The sequence below is a fragment of the Podarcis vaucheri genome (genome assembly GCF_965113315.1).
Source record: "Podarcis vaucheri genome assembly, chromosome: 6".
Taxonomy (NCBI): Eukaryota; Metazoa; Chordata; class Lepidosauria; order Squamata; family Lacertidae; genus Podarcis; species Podarcis vaucheri.
Window position 1 is genome coordinate 16,469,858 of NC_138764.1, and position 21,446 is coordinate 16,491,303.

At 44.4% G+C, this 21,446-nt stretch overlaps 1 protein-coding gene across 4 annotated transcripts in view; it reads left to right on the forward strand.

Moving 5' to 3' along the window:
• PRRX1 (paired related homeobox 1) overlaps nt 1-10,569 on the forward strand; it is an 83,778-nt gene extending 73,209 nt beyond the window's left edge. Inside the window, exons 4-5 of one of the 4 annotated variants that reach the window (XM_082225583.1) lie at nt 3,867-3,938; nt 9,298-9,433. In XM_082225583.1, the coding sequence (XP_082081709.1) occupies nt 3,867-3,921 (55 nt within the window). In that variant the 3' untranslated portion in view covers nt 3,922-3,938; nt 9,298-9,433. Of the gene's footprint in view, nt 1-3,866; nt 3,939-9,294 lie in introns of all 4 variants that reach the window. The other 3 variants (XM_082225582.1, XM_082225581.1, XM_082225580.1) reach the window with 3 other exon arrangements.
• Nucleotides 10,570-21,446: the final 10,877 nt, after the last annotated feature.

A 21,446-nucleotide genomic window follows, 5' to 3' on the forward strand; every position in this document is an offset into this window, starting at 1 on the left:
AGCCTTTCTAAATGTCTGAGTCCTAGATGTTGTTGGACTGCAACTCCCATCCTCCCTAGTGAGCATGGCCAGTGGTGAGGGATCATGGGAGTTGTAGTTCATGATCCTCTGGCTGCATCGAGCGAGCGAGCAATCGGTGGTAGAAGTGATGAGGAACAAGAGGAGGGGTAACCGGTGATAATGGCCGTGTGGAGGTCAACTCAGTGTGGGAAAAGCAGCTTGTAGCATCTTGCCCAAGGGAAGTTCAAAACCTGAATCAAACACCGCCAATCAGATTGATTTATTGGTTTCATAAAATTTATATGCCACTCGATGGTAGACTACCTCAAAGCGGTTTACAAAAAAAAGATAAACCAATAAATCACATAAAAATATTTAGCTATGTGCCTTTTAGAGTTTAGCCAGTTGGAGCTCACTCTAAGAATCGGTTTCTCAGTACTTTTACAACAACACTTGGCAAATTGCAAAGATGGGGGGCACAATCTTTCATTTCACATCAACATATTTTTTCTCAAAACAGCTCCTTCTTCTTTTTGGTCCCAGCATCAGTATCGTATTTGTATCTGACAATCTCCTTTAATTACTGCCAAATTATAAGCAAATTCCCTATGTCCACTGCAATGGGCAACCCATGCCAAAAGGAAGATTGTTCCCAGGCTTAAGCATTGTTGTTTTTTCCTCCCACATCACTGGCAGCCACCATTGTAGGTCATCCTTTGAAATACTTTTTCTTATTTCTTCCCAAAAAACAACACAAAAAAGTCAATGGGAAAATTGCGCAAAACTTGTGGGAAACTCTCTTGGCAAAACCCTGCACAATTGAGTGAAACATAACAAATGTGGACCGTGTGGGAAATCAAAAGCTTTTGCTTGGTACGTAATTACCTTTTTTTATTTATTTCCAGCAAGAATTGGGAAAGACAAGGAATGTGTTTCCAAAGTTGCACTGGCTGGGCCAATCACACAGAGGGCTAAATTCATTGGGTTCCACTGCCTTGTAGAAGCAAAGCAGGCCTGTTTTCAGTGCCAGGATGGGTGACTGGCTAAGGGACCACATAGATTTATTCTTGTATTCTATACTGTAGAGTGACAGGATCCAAATGTTTAAAAAGACAAAGAAACCAGTTCTCCTGTACCAGCCTCTTTGAAATATATGGTTTATTTTGAGGGCATTGTAAACTTAATGACTACTCCTCTTCAAAGAAGTACCCTGAACCCTTAACCATTGAAACTCAGTACACCAGTTCCCAGAGATATTTCGTATGCATAGACATCACATGTATAAACTTGATCTAAACCAGGCATGGGCAAACTCCGGCTCTCCAGATGTTTGGGACTACAATTCCCATCATCCCTAGCTAACAGGACCAGCGGTCAGGGATGATGGGAATTGTAGTCCCAAACATCTGGAGGGCTGGAGTTTGCCTATGCCTGATCTAAACCAGCACGATGGACTCCTAGGGACCTCACAACATAGGCAGGAGGCAGAGGGAAGAAGACACAAGTTGTGCTGCAAGATATGAAACTTCCCCCCTAGCCATTTACAGATGTCTCAAGCATAGGAGCAAAGTTCTGTGGAACTAAGCAGACGAGGCTTTCTATCCAATCTGGCTTCTTGGAATTCCATTAGAAAAGGAAGCAATGAGTCCACCATCTACTTGATGTAAAATCACATTTTCACTTCTATAACATTTTTAGTATACAAAGGACTTTGCAAGCCAACCAATCTTTTTTTTTTTTTTTTGCTGCCTTTCCAAAGTAAAACCCATGCTCAAGGCCGCTTGCAATGTATAAAAAAATTATATAACTACAAACATAACCAAAGTATTCATAAACAAAACATCAAAAAGTACACAACCAAATAAAACAAGTTTCATATAAATAATAAGATCCAAAACAAAGCTGCAAAAAATTGACATCAACAGCAGCAACAACTGCCCCACAACCAAAACCCCTAAACAATATCCCAACACAAATTATCCTTACATCGATCAAGAGTGTTGTACAATTTGGAGGACTGAGGTCAAAGAGGATGGGGATATCTTCAATATATGAATAGTGGTTTCTGACTTAGGATGTAAAGATGTTCTAATGAGTCAAGCAATGGTCCACACAGACCAGAATCTGGTCGGTGAGAGTGGCTGGAGTTGGGCAGTTTAGGAAGTGTTACCATTAATAGTAGTATTTTTTTCATTTGTTTAGCTGTAAGCCATAGCAAAGAGAAAAAACATCCAGAGTTGAGCCTCAAATTTGGCTTTTAATTTCCTGGCAGCCAACACAAATAGAGAAAGACACAAGGTAACCTAATTTTCCTGGTCCAAGAGCAAAAAAAAATAAAATACACTCATTTGATGTAGCAATATTTTCCTCACAGCTAAATTGAGGCAGGATGTTTCACAAGGATCTTTCTAATGTTGTATATTATATAGTAAGATAGTGAATAGCCATTTTACAAAAGAGAAACCATCCTGGTGAGCAACTAATATCTGAGAGAGGCCATAATTAGAGCTGAGCAATGACCGAAAAGCCATCAATATTGGCTCCATCCCCTCACTTCGGTATGAGCCAAGATGGTGAAATAACCTCCTTCTAAGTGCGAACCACAAGAGACTTCAGAGTCTTGGTTGTGGGGAGGCCCTTTGTGCCTCTCAGCTTCTCACTTCCACTTGCTAGTAGCTTAGCTTGTGTGTTGGAAAGAACAGTGGAACTTAGTAGAGTTTCTGTTGACATTCAATGGCAATTACAGGAGCCCTCCATCCACCTTGGGCTGATGTAGGAAAAAGTGACCAGGGTCAGTAACAAAGGGAGGCCAGGGCTGCAGGGCCGCATTTGCTCCTAGTGAAGAAGCCTTGGGGACCTGCTTAGCATTATGGAGTGACAGAATGACTCAACAGTCATTCAGCTCAAACGGACTCATCTGATTTCATTTAAATTGCTGTCAGCTCTCCTCATTGCTTCTGCTAGCAAAAGGCTCCTGCGTGCTATGTTGATTTCGCTCACTTTTGTTTATTTTCAACAAGCTATGTGCTAACTTTGAAGCCCTTGATAGCAAGCTGGTGTGAAACGGCCCTGGCCTTACTTTGGGCCAAGAGAGAAGCACAGTCAATTCATTTAAAGTCTGCCCTCTGCAGAGTCACAGTTCAGTACCTCCCTCCCATATTGAAATATACTCGGAGTCAAGAGTGGATTTCATGCTCTTTATTCAGCTCATAGTGGTGAGGAGGAATGGAAGTTCCCCCAGACTGTCTGCTTTATATACATTATTTACACAATGGGCCACACGTGATTGGCTAATTCCGGGATTCTCCTGTAGGCCAATCAGGTTGCGGATTCACTTACACCTGGAGCTGGATTGGGTGGCTCCTGTGGACCAATCAGATTGCTGCTTTCTGGATCCTATTGTTCTAGGACCAATCAGACTGCTGCATTCTGAATCCTATTGTTCTAGGACCAATCAGACTGCTGCATTCTGAATCCTATTGTTCTAGGACCAATCAGACTGCTGCATTTTGGATCCTATTCAACTCAGTACATAACACATATAGTTCCAACACTCTCTTGCTAGACCAGGAATAACCAACTTGGTGCCCCCCAGAAGTTCCTGGATACCAAACTCCCACCCTCCCCAGCCAGCATGGTCAATAGTCAAGGATGATGGGAAACAACATCTAAAGAGCCCCATCTTGGCTGCTCCCAAGTCCTACTGAGAAGTGGCAGGTGACATCATCATACTTTAATGCCTTTTGACTGTGCCACCATCTTGCAAGGGTACCTTAACGTCACGGTGGGTGAGCCCTCAAGTACAAGGTATCTGATGAACTCACTTGCCTTATTATTTCTCCCTCCTTTCACACTTTCTAAAATAGCTCCTCGTCCCTCCTAAGATGTTGTTTGCACGAGGGGGTCCCTAATGGATTCTAAGCGAAGACTCTACAAAGGTAACTTTCTGGGCAGAAGTGTCATGGTTGTGGGGCTGTCCATAGTCACCTGGAGTTCTTCTGGGGAAAGGGTGCCAATTCCACTCCCAAGCCAGTTTTGTAGGGTCTCTCGACTCCGTTAGGTGCTAGACAGGATGAGGAGATGCAAAAGAGGTGTGTGTAACAGACGCCTCAAGCTTACCTTCTCTTTGCCTTAGCCTCCAATGAAGTCACCGCAACAGAATGCACAATAATGATAAAAGCAGGAAAAAGCCTAATAAAATGACCCCTGAGGGTGGGTTTAGTGAACGATTCCCCCCTTGCCCTGCCCAGACCACCAGCAAGCTTCTAACACACTAGTTAAGTCCTTCGTGCATGTATCTGAAGACATTAACTCCAGTTTACGTTACAAATTGCTAGTCTCTTAGGCTGGATCTAGACAGGTCAAAGAAGTGATTCAGCTAAAAGCGTTGTAAACTCATACAGGGGAATCCAGTAGGGAAAGACAGGACTCCACAGCGCCATCTAGTGGTGTACATGCATATGCAATGCATATAAAACCAATCTAGCTGAGTCCTTAGACTGCATCAAAGTTCCTATCTAGATCCAATGGCAGTAGGCTTAGCTCAGTTTTCTGAGAACTCTGTAGAAGCAGCCTTCACCTCTTCGTACTTTGATTCCCCTGCTTTGTGGAATATGAAAGGATTATGACAGCAGTGGCAGTCAAAGTGTTCTTTATCCACACCTTGGTCAAAACCCTACCCTCCAATGATGGCTGCCTAAATTCAGCCTTGTAAAATGCTACTCAGTTACTGAAGCCTTCCCAGAACATTTTAAGAGACTTGTGGAGTTAAGATTCTTGTTTGAGTCATCACAGAACAAACAGGCAATAGAAGTTTTATATCAGTTCAAGACTTTGTACTTTTCAAAATGGAGACAGCTGACATGTTCAGCTTGCCAGTCATTGTGGAATTCAGAGAAAGGCAACCGAGTGATTATATTATGAATGTGTGGGCCAGCTCCATATATATTTGGCTTCAGATAGCATCAGAGCTTAATGGCCACTCTTACCCAAAGAGGTTGTGTATTCCAAAAACAGTTTTGCAATGAGCAAGGGGAAGGGACCTCTGATTGAGTTAGATACCATCAGAACCTTCTACCATCCAAAGCAGGGGTGGCAAACCTTAGACCCTTCTGATCAGTGCTTTTTTCTTTAAAAAAAATGTTTAGGGGTGCTCTCATTTTGACTCAAGAAAATCACCATTTTATAGTTCAAATTGGGAAAAATAAATACAGTAAATGGACAAAAGTACAAAGATTCACAAAATGTTTAGGGGTATGCATCCCCCCCAGAAAAAAGCACTGCTTCTGAAATTGTTTGATTCCAGCTCCCATCAGCCCCAGTCATCATGGACAATGCTCAGGGATGATGGGAACCAGAGTCCAAAAACATTGGGGGGGGGAGCACAGATTCCTCATTCCTGGTCTAAAATATAGAGGACTCTATAAACACCACCAGATAGCCAGTTATAAGACAGTTATCTTCCAACACCTGCACAGAGCTGATGTGCACACCTAGTTCATCTCCAACTTTGCAGCGAGTGTTGATTTGTAACACATACCAATCCACACATTTGAAGACAGCAATTATGGGTCTGTACGCTTTGCAGAACATTGATGAAGGCTGCTCCAGGAGAAAAGGAAGACACCTGCTTTTTCCAATACCTTCCAATTTAGTTCCAAACGCTTTATTACATCATTAATCCAAACTGCAGATTGTTGCCATGTGGACAATCTCTCTATATCCTCATCAACCGTGTTGGATATCACCCCAAATTCATCAACTCTCACCTGTTCCTTAGGGCTACCCTGGCTAAATGCATTGTAGATATAAATTTATTGGGAAAGACCTAGAACAATACCCCCAACCTTCGGCCCTCCAGATGTTTTGGACTACAATTCCCATCATCCCTGACCACTGGTCCTGTTAGCTAGGGATCATGGGAGTTGTAGGCCAAAACATCTGGAGGGCCGAAGGCTGGGGATGCCTGATCTAGAGCCAAGAATGTAACTCCCACCTTCTTTCCTTTTTTTTCCCAAGCAGGTGGGGGTGCTCCAAAGAACTATGCATTAACATGCAGGTGCTTGAGTGAAACTCTGAATATTACGAATACTGTATGTGATATCTGTCTTCCTGTCTTATAATAGCCAGGTGCAAGTCACCATTTCTCAGCTTATCTGATCTATAAAATTTGAATAATAGAGCTATTTTCAAGAATACTTGGCCAAACTCTATGTACGAACTGAAAGAAGCGATTTTCCTAGTACAGTCGTACCTTGGAAGTTGAACAGCTTAGTTACCGAATGTTTGGGCCTCCGAATGTCGCAAACCCAGAAGTGACTGTTCCAGTTTGCTAACTCTTTTTGGAAGCCAAACATTCAATGGGGCTTCCGCAGCTTCCGATTGGCTGCAGGACCTTCCTGCAGCCAATCAGAAGCCGCACTTTGGTTTTCGAACGTTTTGGAAGTCAAACGGACTTCCGGAACGGATTCCGTTCGACTTCCAAGGTACGACTATAATCAGTGCCCATGGTTAAAGGTGATACTTAGTGCTTGGTTTAATTTTGTTGTTGTTGTTAGTGGCTTGATCCTTTCATTTTTAAAAGTGTTGTTTCGAAGGATTCCGTGACATGCTTTGAATTTAATAAAGAAAGTAAATAATAGCAACAGAATCAGCAAGGGAGGGGGGGGGGATTAAACAATGCAGTCCATAAGTACAGTATCCATGGACTCCGCAGTGACTTACTTGCAACTTCTATTCTCTTTGATTGGTAGATTACCTCTACCAAAGCTTTGCTTTAGAACTTGATTTTCAATGTCAACACACAACATTGGAACATAGAGTCATAGAACTGTACAGTTAAAAGGGACCCCATAACCCTGTCGCAAATTCTCTGCGGCACTTTAGCAGAACTACTCAGAATTGCAGGTTCTTCAGTGCAGTGCAGTATATTTATTGTGAGCTATATATATATATACCAATATATACCATAATCTACAGGCTATAATACACGAGCAGTTCACACAGTCAGACAGAGTACCTGGCTGCACCTTAAGGCAAATAGGAAGACCTTTCTATCTCTCTGACCACACTCCTCTATACCACCCACTTACTGCTGGATAGGTTTCCCCTTTAAACCAATGACAACCAATCAACTGACAGCACATTACTGCTGAGTCTTTCTGACCCAGCACTTCCATAGAAAGTATTGCAGGCTGATTGCATCAGCCCGTTGCATCAGCTAGCAAACTCAAGCCTGCAGACTTACTATCTCACACAGCATTCTGTGAATCCCGACACAAGAGTCTTGTAGTCCAGCTCCCTGCAACTCAGGAATCTCAACTAGAGCATCCCTGTTAGATAGCCATCCAACCTCAGCTTAAAAGCCTTCAAGGAAAAAGAGTCTACCATCTGTATTGTGTATTCCCAAATCAGGCAGACCCAAGAGAGATGACGTCATGTCATCCTTCTGAATGTGCAGCAGAAACATCTCAACTGTTATAACAATATGCATTTCCTTACCACATGGAAGTGTGTTGTGGGAGAAGAAGGCTGTCACTGAGTCTAAGGAGCGACATCTCTCCCTCCTTCCCCCCAATAGTTATTTAGATTAGATCCTACCTGTTCAGGAGTTGTGCTGTTCCTACTGTTGTCCTAGCAATGGCATCAGAGAGCCCTTAAAAGAGATGAATCAACTTCCCTGCCCTTATCTTCAGCAAGAGAGAAGCTGCCCGACAGCTCTCATTCCAGGTGTGCACAGGTAGTGTGCTCCTCCGTGCTCCCAAATCTCAGCCTCACACCTGTAAGTGCCTGGTCCCATTCTAACCCACACTGGTCTGACTATCCAACACAGAAAGATAGAGGCCCAGTATATGAAGCCGGCTTCCTGAAATCCCCACCTTCTCAAGCAGAGGTTGCCAATGTGGCACCCTCCAAATGCTTTGAACCCCAACTCCCTTCAGCCCCAGACAACAGGGCCAATGGTCCAGGGTCCAGGGATGATAGAAGCTATAGTCCACCACACCTGTAGAGGACCACTTCGGTTATTCCTGCTCTCAGGTAGTTGCCTTGAGACCCAGACATGGTGAAAAGTGGTGTGTGTGTGTGTGTGTGTGTGTGTGTGTGTGTGCGCGCGCGTAAAGTGTCCCAGAAACCATATTTACTTTTTTTCAGGGTTGCTTTCCATGCTTCAAATCATGAGCCCGCTCAGAGCTTTGCAAATATTGGCAGATATGATTGCCAAGTATCTGCAAACATTTCCACCTGCCCCTGGTCTTTACCCTTTCACAATACAGTGGTGCCCCGCAAGACGAATGCCTCGCAAGACGGAAAACTCGCTAGATGAAAGAGTTTTCTGTTTTGGAGGTGCTTCACAAAACAAATTTCCCATGGGCTTGCTTCGCAAGACGACAATGTCTTGCGAGTTCCTGCTGGTTTTCCCCCCTTTCCCTCCCCTTTTTCTAAGCCGCTAAGCCGCTTATCAGCTGATCCGATCAGCAGATAAGCCGCTAAAAGCCACTAATAGTGCTAATCCACTAATCCGTCAATGGGCTTGCTTCGCAAGACGAAAAAACCGCTAGACGAAGAGAATCACAGAACGGATTCTTTTCATCTTGCGAGGCACCACTGTACCGTATTTTTCACTCCATAAGGCACACCTGACCATAAGGCGCACCTACTTTTTTTGGGGGGGGGAGTCAAGAAAAAAATATTATTTAAAGGGAGCACTGAGCAGAGCCTGTCTGCATCCCAGGCTCTGCTCAGCGCTCCCTTTCATGAGCCGCGTGGAGCGTGTGTGCGGTGTTTGCAGGCTTCTCCCTCCTCAGGGAAAAGCCCCCAAGAGCCGCACACACACTCCGCACAGCTCTTTAAAGGGAGCGCGGCTCTTGCGGGCTTTTGCGGGAGGCGGGGGAAGTGAGAGAGCCTCGCTCTGTCCCTTCCCCCACCTCCCGCAAAAGCCAGGGATAGCCGCGCAAAGCCTCCCCAGGCTTGTGGGGCTGGCGGTGGGGGAAGCCTGGCTCCCTCCCCCACCAGCCCCAAGGACCACACCTTCGCTCCATAAGACGCACAGACATTCCCCCTCAGATTTTAAGAGGGAAAAAGTGTGTCTTATGGAGCGAAAAATACGGTAGCTTAATCTATGACCATTTGCGTCGCAAAGCTGGGCCTGCTGAAAATCAAACAGCAGTTAAAAGTTACAAGATCAGGCTAGCTGCGCATTTTCCTTTACCTGAAGACATCTAATGCAACCTGGTGGCTTCCAAAGGCCATATTCTGATGTCTTTTTTTTCCTCCCCCCCCTTCTTCTTCTTCCAGCAGTGCCATGGCTTCTTATTCTGCCTCCTGTACCAATGCCAGCCCTGCTCAGGGCATGAATATGGCCAACAGCATTGCTAACCTGAGACTGAAGGCAAAGGAATACAGTTTACAGAGGAACCAGGTGCCAACAGTGAATTAGAGACAGCAGAGGAGTGTGGCCTCTGTTGCCGAAAGGGAAGCAACAGGTCAAAAGGGCCGCCATCTTGCTTGGCCATTCGTTCATGCCCAGAAAGCCAGTCAGCCCAAACTAGGACTCAGTATTGGGAATAACAGCAGGATCCAAATTCAAAGGAAATAGCTTCAAAGGTGACTCTTCTCTCTCCTGGAAAATATTGCCACTTAAAGTACCAGCAAGTCTGTTGTAGCTCAATATAGCATGAGCTTCTTCAGTGAAGGATGCAAGGCTTATGACTGCACTTAAACTTATCCATTTCCTTCCCCCACCTGCCCCATGGACCATTAGTTTCTGTGCCAGCCACTCACCCCTTTTGTTCATAGGCATTTTTGGGGGAAAAAAATGGACTTCTGGAACCAAAGACCCTAATGTTCACCATCACTTCCATCACTCAAAAGCAATAGTGGATCACATTTAAAGTTGTGACTGCCAGCACACACCTGGGTGCCTTCGTGTTCAAGTCTTTATATCCATTGCCTGGAAATTATTTTTCTTCTTTACTTCTTCTTGTTAGTAATTTGAGGCCAATCTTGATTTAGAAGTGTGTGTCTCTCTCTCTGTGTGTGTGTCACTGTTTGTTCTGCCACAGTCTCTTTGATACTGTTATGTTGGTTGCAGGAGATTTAAAAACGCCAGATACGAAAGTATGTTATTTTGAACCCATTTTTACTGATGTAGGAATATGCAAGTTTTCAAGTCACACAGAACTCATTTTATGAGAATGTAAGTGTGTGCACTTGAGGCACTCAAAAGCCTTTGTATGCTTCCAGCTTCTTGGAAAACCCAAAGAAGAGCAGAGTCCAGATTTGCAGGTGCTGTCCATGGGAATTAGTTTCTGTTTAAAAATTGGAGGCCTAATCTGGCACAGAGTTACACATACTTACATCCCTGGATTTCAGTGGGCTTAAATGTGTGCACCTCTGTTGGATTGTGGCCCCACGTAACTTTCTTGCTACTTCTGTTGCCACATTCAACAGTGTTGTCCAGAATCATTTGATTTATATATACTGTATATATTTATATATATAAAATATACATGCAAGCTTTGTGAGTTTTCTTTTTTTTTATTAAACAAAATAAAATGAACTGAGAGAGCATTCTGGTTGTAAGTGGTCATGCAGCAAACTGCAAAACATAGCAGGACATTCTGCAGGCTGTCCCCCTCTCCCCGAGACCCCCTCATGCTCCTATCAACAGATACTTTTCTTCTACCCAAGGGCCCTGACCATTGGGACTCCACTCCCATCCTTTCAGGCCTGTTTTGGAAGAATATTCGCCCTGGATGGAGGTGAGGACATGGCTGAAGGGTTGGGGATTCCCTTCCTCAAGGAGAAAGGAGAGATGGCCAGCTGCACTCTCAGTACCTATCTGAGAGTGCATCGCTCCACACCGTGAAAAGGCTGTAGTTCAGTGGACAAGAACATGCTTTATATGTAGGAACCCCCAGGCTGAGTCCCTTTTTTGCATCTATTTAAAGGAAGGATCTTCTGAAGGGAAGACACATTTGTGCAAGGCCTTGGGGAGTCTCCCTTTCAGCCTTCTCAGATCCAACCTTCACTCCATCTTGTAACATGAGATCCACTTTTATTTCACCCACCTTCCAGGTTAAGTCCATCCTTTGCTATTGGCAACCTTTTTCTATGGGTGGCTGCATTCCCTCCAGGATGATCTGCTAGGGGCCACGTGCTGGGGATGGGCAGGGCCAGAGCAAATAGTGAACTTTCTGGAACTCCCTTCCCTCTCCACCTCTGCTGGTGGAAAGACAGGCTTCTTATGAATGAAGAGGTGTGAATGAATTTGCTGCTCCAGGGTGATGAGCTTCAAGGGAGAACAGCAGCCAGCCACCTTTCACCTCTATTGGTTCTCCAAAGGGGGAATTTTGGCAGGTGCAGCTATCAGCTGTTCTCCTTTAGTTATATAAAGGAACATTGCCTTCCATTGCACCCAATCTCTCCCACTCCTTCTGTTGCTCTGCTGCTGTTTGGTTTTGGGTTTTTAAAAAAATCAGTGCCACTAGTTCAACCCATATTAGCACACGGCACAATCCAGACCAGATGGTCTAAGTCAGTTTCATATGTTGACGAAGGAGCCAGTGGCTCAGATTATGTTTTGATGTCTCTGCGTTCACCAGCCCTCCCACCCTCCCCTGCCTCCTTTAGAAGGTTTTGCTCCCTGACTCCCTGCCTTACTCAGTTCTGTAACTTTGCCAGTCTTTCTGCATCTCCTGACTTTTCCTACCTGGCCTCCATTTCCCCCGCTCACCTGCAGTCCCTCTGTGGACCTCAAATTTCCCTCTGTGTAAGGTGACAAAACAAATGCTCCTCCTTTGGGGCCATTCAGTTCACTCCAACTATAAAGGAGCTTGCCTGAGAGATCTTCACTATCACACTGCACGTTCCTTATTATTGAAGATCACATCAGATCTCCCAGGGAAGAATGCCTTCCTTTCCCCCTTATACTTTCAGTTAGTAGGCAGAAACCCTGCCACATTTATTAACATTTAGGGCTGCTGGTTTACTCTTGACTTGATTTCCAGGTAGAGGCCAACATTTATCCCATGTTTGTGATGTTCACAGTGTCCTCAGCACAGTATTTCCTTATGGCAGAGCATGTGTACAGGAGCACTAAGCTACATGCCAGTCCAGCACTAAGGATGCTCAGTTAGTAGAGCGTGAGACTCTAATTTCCGGGTTGTGGGTTAGAGTGCACGTTGGGCAAGAAAATCCTGCATTGCAGGGGGTTGGACTAGATAACTCTCATGATCCCTCCCAACGTTACAATTCTATGATTCTAAAATTCTAAGACAGTCATTTTGACCACTCAAGGGAAACGACCTCGGCCCAGTATCCCTGAAGGACCAGCTCTGAGGGCCTTGTGGTGGTTCCCTCACTGTGAGAAGTGAGGTTACACGGAATCAGGCAGAGGGCCTTCTTAGTATTGGCACCCGCCCTGTGGAATACCCTCCCACAAGATGTCAAGGAAATAAACAATTATCTGAATTTTATAAGAAATCTGAAGGCAACCCTATATCAGGAAATTTTTAATGTCTAATGTTTTACAATTTTTTATGTGTTGTAAGCCGCCCAGAGTGGCTGGGGAAACCCAGCCAGATGGGCGGGGTATAAATGATAAAATTATTATTATTATTAATCTAGGAAGAGAAAAAAAGCTTACACCATAGTTCCCCAGTAATCACCTGATTCTCCCACCTCATAAAATACTAAGTACCTTGTAGTATTTTACCAGAGCTTGAGAATGCTAGCGATACAGAGGTATCGATAAGCCCATGACCAGTTTTGCCATTAGGTTATTCCTGCGCGGCATTATGTAAGAGACTCTTCCAGCCAAGCTTTTAGCACACAGCACCTGATGCTCAGAAACAACAGGAATAGATAACATGAGGGTGTATATATAGAATATATGCATTAAGCAAACAGATGGCAAGACTGCGAGCTAACTATTATTTTAGTAAGTTGTGTGCAGCAAATATATGTAGTATAGGGGCCAAGTTTAGAACCTACAAAAGTTGAGAGCTGGTTCAGCAAAGTTGTTTGTTTGCTGTTGAGCCCATCCTCAGATCCCCAAGGATTCAGGCATGACAAGCGAGATATCATCAGCCTTGACCCCACATTTATCATGTGTCTAGAGAACCCATTAAGGTTTCACTTAGTAGTCAAAGAAGTGTAGATTAATCTCTGACAGGTAAGCGGGAAATATGTTCTGACAGCAACATGCTCTTGTCAATAAAGCTGAATTGCCCAGAAGAGGCCAGAAGTTGAGGATTTATAAAAAGGTAAAGGTAAAGGACCCCTGGCAGTTAAGTCCAGTCGTGAACAACTCTGGGGTTGCGGTGCTCATCTTGCTTTACTGGCCGAGGGAGCCGGCGTTTGTCCGCAGACGGTTTTTCCAGGTCATGTGGCCAGCATGACTTAGTTGCTTCTGGCGAAACCAGAGCAGCGCATGGAAACGCTATTCATCTTCCCTCCAGAGTGGTACCTATTTATCTACTTGCACTTTGAGGTGCTTTCAAACTGCTAGGTTGGCAGGAGCAGGGACCAAGCAACGGGAGCTCACTCCGTCACGGTGATTTGAACCACCGACCTTCTGATTGGCAAGCCTTAGGCTCAGTGGTTTAGACCACAGCACTACCTGCATCCCTGAGGATTTATAGGGTTCCCTTTATTGGTTCCCTTGCATCACTAGAGACTGCTGAGTCACTTTTTGAGATACCTCCAGACCACCAAGTACTATTATGGCTATGCCTTGGACCCTCAGGCTCTGATTTGTGTCCTGTCTGGACAAGGAGATATTTATGCCATCAAAAAGTAGAGCCAGCGTGGTGTAGTGGTTAGGAACAGTAGACTCGTAATCTGGTGAACCGGGTTCGCTTCCCTGCTCCTCCATATGCAGCTGCTGGCTGACCTTGGGCTAGTCACACTTCTCTGAAGTCTCTCAGCCCCACTCACCTCACCGAGTGTTTGTTGTGGGGGAGGAAGGGAAAGGAGATTGTTAGCCGCTATGAGACTCCTTACGGTAGTGATAAAGTGGGATGTCAAAAGTAAATAAATAAATAATAATTAAAAAATCAGCAACCCCAGCTGATTGGCCCAGTGTACCAAGAGGTTGGTGAATGAGCAGCATGAGGATCAACAAGTGAAGAAGACTCACCTTTCATGGACAGCTATCTGGTACTGGTGGGTGGAGGAACTGGTCCAATATGTATGTCATAAAGCTTAATGGGTTATTGGGTGAAGTGTCCTAGGAGTCAAAGGTGGGGGCAGGACAGGAAAATGTGTGTCAACCTGGGACAGAGGCATCAGTATTATTTCTATGCTATGTTTCACTGGACCACGTTGCTGCTTACAGTACCAATCCCTCAGGTACATTTCGTAAAATATAGCACAGGGTCCCTCCTTTTTTATGCACATGATGATTTTTGTTCATGATGCCACCCCACTTTTCATAATGCATGTGCCTACAAAGGTTTTGGGACCAGCACAAATTTCTAATCAGTTCATATCCTGTAATGTTCTCCTGAAATCCTGTAGCTTTTTATATCACTAATGTTCTGTTTTCTCCTGTTTTCTCCTGCCTTTGTGGCACCATAGCCCCTCTAGGCAGTCATGATGGGATTGTGTTGGGGGAAGCATTGCAGAACCAATCAAAGCAAAAAACATCCACCATTGATGGCCCGTTATTGTGTCAACTTTCAGGAATGTTGAGGAATACACCCACAATAAAAAAACACACCAATGTGGAGGGACTCTTAAAATCTACAGCAATAAAATCTAGAGCAGAATCAAAACGTTATATGCAATGAACGGCGTAAAAACTTCACAGCGATGGCTCCCATTACTAGTCCCCATAAACCTGAATAAAAAGTGCCTGCAGTTGGTGTCAAAAGGTGACTAATGACTAGGCGTTAGGACTGGACCTGAAGTTTCAGGGTTTCAACATCATTATTTTTGGGATTTCCAGAGGAAGACGTAACAGCTCAGGGTCAGAACCTAGGGGCACAGGGTATGTTCTGCTTGGCTTGCTGCTATTCAATTTCCTACCAGCCAATGACCATCAGGGTCAGCCCCCAAGGCAGCAGGCAAAGCTAAGATCTTCCTCTGATTGGTCCTGTACCATCTCCTGCCGTCATCAAGTATCTCTCGGCCCCACTCCTGTCTTGCCAGTCTCCACCTATCAGTGTTTGAATCTCCGGAGACTTGTCAATCCATGGTCAACATTACTTGGCAGTAGAATTGCCAGCTGACCAGGAAAATAAACCCTGCAGGGTCCACTCTTAGTAGCCACATGAGATGCACAAATCAATCGGCGAAGCTTTCCATAAAATCAAGGCAAACATCACATCAGCTGTTACCGTATTTTCCCCTCTATAAGACGCACCAGACCACAAGACGCACCTAGTTTTTGGAGGAGGAAAACAAGAAAAAATATATTCTGAATCTCAGAAGCCAGAACAGCAAGAGGGATCGCTGCGCAGTGAAAGCAGCAATCCCTCTTGCTGTTCTGGCTTCTGGGATAGCTCCACAGCCTGCATTCGCTCCATAAGACGCACACACATTTCCCCTTACTTTTTAGGAGGGAAAAAGTGAGTCTTATAGAGCAAAAAATATGGTAATTCTTGCAGATCAAATGGCTGTTCAAGGCACAGCAAAGTGTTCTGTTTACTAAGCTCTAACTTGGACTGTTCAGGTGATCAAAGGGCTACACTCAAGTGATACATAAAGTTTATGAGGCAAATAAGTGAACAAACAAACAAACAAACAAACAAACTGTGGGGTGTGACACATAGATAGCAGTCAAGTACAACATTCCTAGAGTGGACATGAAAGGGGATGCTTGCTCCAGTCAGTAGAAAACTTCCTGTTTCCTTCTGAGCTGGGACAAACTTCCTCTGCATGTGACTAGAGGTGGGCGTGAGCTTACCTGCCCAGGTGACAAAAGGGCAAGGCAGGCAGCACACTCTCTTTCTCTCCTCCATTTTGCTTTCGCCGTGTGAGCAGCAGTGACTGCCTGTCTGCAGTCACTGGGATTAACTCCCATATGGGCTAGTTCCACGTGTATATACTTTGTACCCTAAGTCTGTCTTCAGGGATCCATCTGTGAACTGAATGTGTTAGTAAACTTCTTTTATAATACTTTACACCAGATGGTGCCATGTCTACTCTTTTTAAGGGGGAGAAAAGGGGAGTACCAGGAATCCTATATTGAGAAGCTTAAATGTGCTTGCCACAAGCTAACCTCTGTGTGTTTAAAAGGGGAGTGCACTCTGCTAAGTAAAGGGACTTGCTAATGCAAGTTAGAAAAGATATTATTGAACAAGATATCCTCTCCTGCCTCCCTGTACATTCCCACAGAAACAATGTTAACAGCCTTCCTTGCACCTATCTATCTGAAATTTGGCAGCCTCCATTCACCCACAAGGGTACATGATGCCTGCACATTCCATGTAATTCCTTCTGGAAATTTATAAGTCATAGAGCCATTTCTCCGTTTCCCCATGTAACGTACAAAGCCTCAGATTTTCCAGAGCACAGTTCTACTGTAGAGCTGAATCTAAAAGTGGATGTTTTCCAAAGCAGTCCAAACTGAACTGACCTGCTTTGTGAAGCACCAAGGCAGGATTTGAGCTGGATCTGACTCCAGGGCACAACCCCATTTTCAACCCCCTGCATGTGTGAACTGGGGCGGGGTGACCGCATTGCGTGAGCACAGACAGCCTCCAAGATAAGCGAGGGAAGATGCCAAATTCTCCTTGCCTTCCTGTTGCTGTTGGAGAGGAGCCTCCTGTAAATTGTCCTAAAAAGCCAAGCCCTGGCATGGAAATATGAAGTTTGGAAAGTGGAGATAAACGCTGAGTGAGCACACAGCGAACGCCTCATTTTCTCCACATCAAGAGATTACTTCTCCTCTGTCCTAAATTGAAAATGGATTTTCATTCGGTTGGAGGGTCAGGAGCCGGAGTCAAGTGTAGATCAGCGATAAAAACATGGTGCCAGTGAAGTTACCGTATTTTTTGCACCATAACACTCACTTTTTTCCTCCTAAAAAGTAAGGGGAAATGTCTGTGCGTGTTATTGAGGGAATGCCTACGGGTGGCATGCCTACGGATTGTCCTCCTCTAAAAACTACGTGCGTGTTATGGTCGGGTGCATGTTATAGAGCGAAAAATACGGTAACTCTTTATTCAAAACAACCAAACCAGTGCAGGCCTAGCAACTCCAGCACCTCTTCGCAGTTGGTCTTGCCCCAGTGAAGCAGTTGCGAGGACTGAAGACCCCCGCCTTCTTACCAGAAATTAGCACTGGCGCCCACACCACTTCTCTGGGGGTGGGGTACGGTGGAACTTCCCGTTTCACCTCAAGCGGCAAAACGGGACACCCCACCCCCTTGGTGCAGACCAGGCCACAGCATAACTTTCCCACGCCTGTTAAATTACAAGTCCCGGTAATGAAAAGCTCCCTCTCTAGAGAGCAGATTCCACCATCAAGTATCACTCATTCTGGCATACACGATCAGTCCTTGAATAGTTATTTGTTTTAATTTATCTTGAGTGCAGATTTGGAGTCTGCTTGTTATAAAATCTCCCCATCTACTTTCTTCCCCTTCCCTTTTTTATATTAAAAAAATATAAAATGGGGCTAAGCCAAAGGGTGATGAATCAGTATAAAACTGGTGTTGAATATGCATCCCAAATTTCTCCTGGGGCTGTAGGAGAGAGCAATATGACAAAGCTGATTAGTATCATTCAAATAGGCAGAGTATAAACTTAATGGGAATAATATACAGTGGTGCCTCAGGTTACAGACTTCACTAACCCAGAAATAGTACCTCGGGTTAAGAACTTTGCTTCAGGATGAGAACAGAAATCGTGCTCTGGCGGCACGGCGGCAGCGGGAGGCCCCATTAGCTAAAGTGGTACTTCAGGTTAAGAACGGACCTCCGGAACGAATTAAGTTCTTAATCCAAGGTACCACTGTATGTACATTCCTTCTAAAATATTGACTCTAAAAAACGACTCCAAACTGTGACTTTACAAAGCACGGTGAGGAGGGTGCTCAGAGATCAGATGCGTGAACCCCCTCTTAGTTGGGGATCAATTATGTTCAGGACCCAAAATCACAGGACATAATAGGCATAGCCTATTGTGACAAATAGACTTGTTTGTTCTCCTCTTGGCTTTGTTGCCTCTGAGTTGAAATGAAGAAGAGAAGAAGCTTTGGGGGGGAAATGGAAGGAGGAGGCTGAAACCATTCCAGGCGCCATGGTTTGGCATCTACTTGAGACTCTGGGGTGGGTGTATTTTTTAACTAACCCCGGTCTCCGGGCCTGTATATCTGTCCTCACCTCTGAGGCCAATGGAAAAGAGTAGAACATTTATACAAATGGAGATTAGGAAACAAAATGTGGCTCTAGCATTGCTTCAGCATGTTCTGGAGATATTGAGATGTTGCCAAACTGCCAATTACCACCTTGGCTGAGTTCCTGAGCACATTCTCTGCTAGGCTGAAGTAGTGCTGCTCTCTGGAGCACATCAGGAGAGCTCTAAACCATAATATGAAAAGAAACTTTGACTGCCATATCGAGTCCTGTCCTCTTACTGTACAAAAGTATTTTATCGGCTTTTGTTTTACAACACATTTAGAGGATGATCCTGTGTCCTCAGGGCAGTTAGCTGGCTTAATGTGAACCAAGTATGTTTCCCCCCCGATATGGAACAAAGCATCTCAAGAATCTTAGCTTGTCTTTTACAGAACATTTCTGGTAGAAATGTGTGGAACGCTCCCATTTATGTCCATGGACTGCTCCACCATATCTCTCTGCCTTTATTATATTTTTGCCTTTGGTGTTTGGTTTTCCAGTGTTGTCACACTGGCTTCCACAAGGATCTACACAGGTATTTAAAAATTGCCATGAAAGAAAACGCTATAAAAAACACAGCTCCCAATGGAAATTTTCATTGACTTCAGATTGCTGCTCTACAGTGCTATCTGGTGTCACATTTTTATAACGAATTTATAACATTATAAATTGACCTGTGTAGCTGAGTGCAAGGACTGCTCCAATGTTTTTAGACTTAGGACGTCATGTGTCCATCTGTGTTATGAAAACCATTCCATACCCTTCCTTAATGTTAAAAAACATGTGGGTACAGTAGGTCCATCCCTGGGTTCAGAGATCTGTGCTGATTTGCTACCAGACCAGGCTCAATGTGTTACTATTTGTACAAAGCCATTAACAACTTGGGTCCAGTTTGCCTGCAAGATCGTCTCACCCCATAGTACCCTCTTTGTGGGAATGTTCAGGGAGGCAGGAGAGGATATATTGTTTATTAATAACCTTTCTAACTTGTGCTAGCAAGTTCCTTTATGTAGCAGAGTGACATTCCCCCTTTTTATATGCACAGCAGATAGCTGGTTGCAGGCTTGTGTGAGCCTCTCACTATTATACAATTCAATCTGTCTCAAATTGAATTGTACATTCCTGGTAAGTTCCCTTGAATCCCTCTTAAAAGAATAAAGACACGACAATCTTATTCAAAGTCAATAAAAGAAGTTTACTCACATCAGTTCACCATTGGATTCCTGAAGGCAGACTTAGTTACAAATATGTACATGTGGATCTACCCCATATGGGAGGGATAATCCCAGTGCTTCTGCTAGCTGAGAGCTAGCAGAGCAGTCCTCACTAAAAGCTGGTCAAACGAAGAAGGAAGTCAAAAAGAGGGAGGTGTGCTGCGTGACTCGTCCTTTTGTTACCTGGACAGGTTAGGTCACGCCCATCTTCTATCACATTCAAAAGGAAAGATGCTCCAGCCAGGAGGAACAGGAAGTTTTCGACTGGCTGGAGCAAACATTCCCTCGCATGTCTTTTCTAGCATTACAAGGAATGTTGTACTTGACTGCCTCTGATGGGTCACATCCCACACTCTTGACTGCTTTGATTGGCGAAATTGGCACTGCTACAGGGGCCACATAAGACCTGTTCCACATTTGTCATAACTCGATTGTTTGGTGTGGCAGCGTCTGCACTTTGGAACTCCCTGCCTTCATGGTACTCTTTCAGCACCTGCCAGAAATATTCCTTTTCAGACAAGCCCGCTAAGATGCTTAGATAGTTGAGGTAATTTTAATCCATTTTAGTATTTTAACTTCTGTATGCTTTAAAGTAGACTTGTGATTTCCACCCTCAATTTTACTGTTTTGTCTTTTGTAAACTGCTTTGAGTTGTTTCACAGTCAATCGGTGTGTAATTTTTATGAAATAAATACATATGAATTAAATCATGAAGTCATTTCCTAATTTCTTATGAATTTGTGTTGTACATCGAAGGCACGGTTGCCTCGCTTTTACATTATTCTTTAGTTTAAAAACCACAGGCCTACCTTCATTGCTCGGTGTCTCGCTCACCAATCCTTTCTCTGCCCTGTGATCTGTGCAAACTATTCACAGATTTGTAGTTTGTTTGGGACACTCGTCCATAACAGTCATTTTTAGTTTGGGAATGGAAAATCATAGGCATTTGTGGCACGTGACGTCCAGTTTCTAGTGCGCCAAGTGGAAGTCATTTGGAATTATTCAGGCAACATCTGCAACAGGTTCCTTGTGTCCAAAGGTTGCGATGGTATACTTCTAAAATGTATAGTTTCTTCTCAGCTCCTACAGTTTATTGTTGAAAGAAATACTTTTGGTCAATCTGTTCTGTCATCAAACATTTCAGACATTTACATCAAAGCCCGAGCTGTTTCCCTTTCGCTGCTGCGACTGCAGAAGCTTTCAGCTAACACTTTCATGAAGGAATTTGCAAAAAGGCTCCGTTTCTTCTCACCAGAGAGAAAAGCGGAGTGTGAAAGGCAATTGTTTGACAAGGAAGAAGGAATAGGCGGGGCCGCAGCCTCTACATCCTTCATCAAATCTATTGCTGGAATGAACTGGAAGAGCACTTTGTTTGGAATACGAGAGGGAAAACATTCTAGAAGAAGGAAAAGCAATGCATTTTAAAATTATTACATCCCAAACCTGGAATGCAGCCCATGGGAGAGAGAGATTTGCATTGGAGTGTGGGGGGTGGGGGAGAGGTGAGAGAGTCCAGGACACTGGTGGGTGTGTAAGTGTGTGTGAAAAACGCTTTGAGTGGGCAAAGGAAGGGTTAACATCTTCCTCACCCCTTCCCCAGTGCAAAGTGCTTCCTCTCCAACCTGCTTTGGAACAGAGAAAAAAAAAACATTTGGGCCTCTCTTGTAGACAGCTGCTGCACACTTTTGCTCCCCATGCCTAGCCACAAGGCTCGGATGGGTTTGACCTGGGAGAAATTTACAGAATCCTGGGCACAGCCATTATGTTAAAGTTTTATAGAAACTTCTATCACATATGCCGGGAATGTCCCATGCCAAATACAAACAAACACACACCCCTTAAAAACCACAGACACCCCAAACCGAGAAGCCAGCAGCAAACAAACC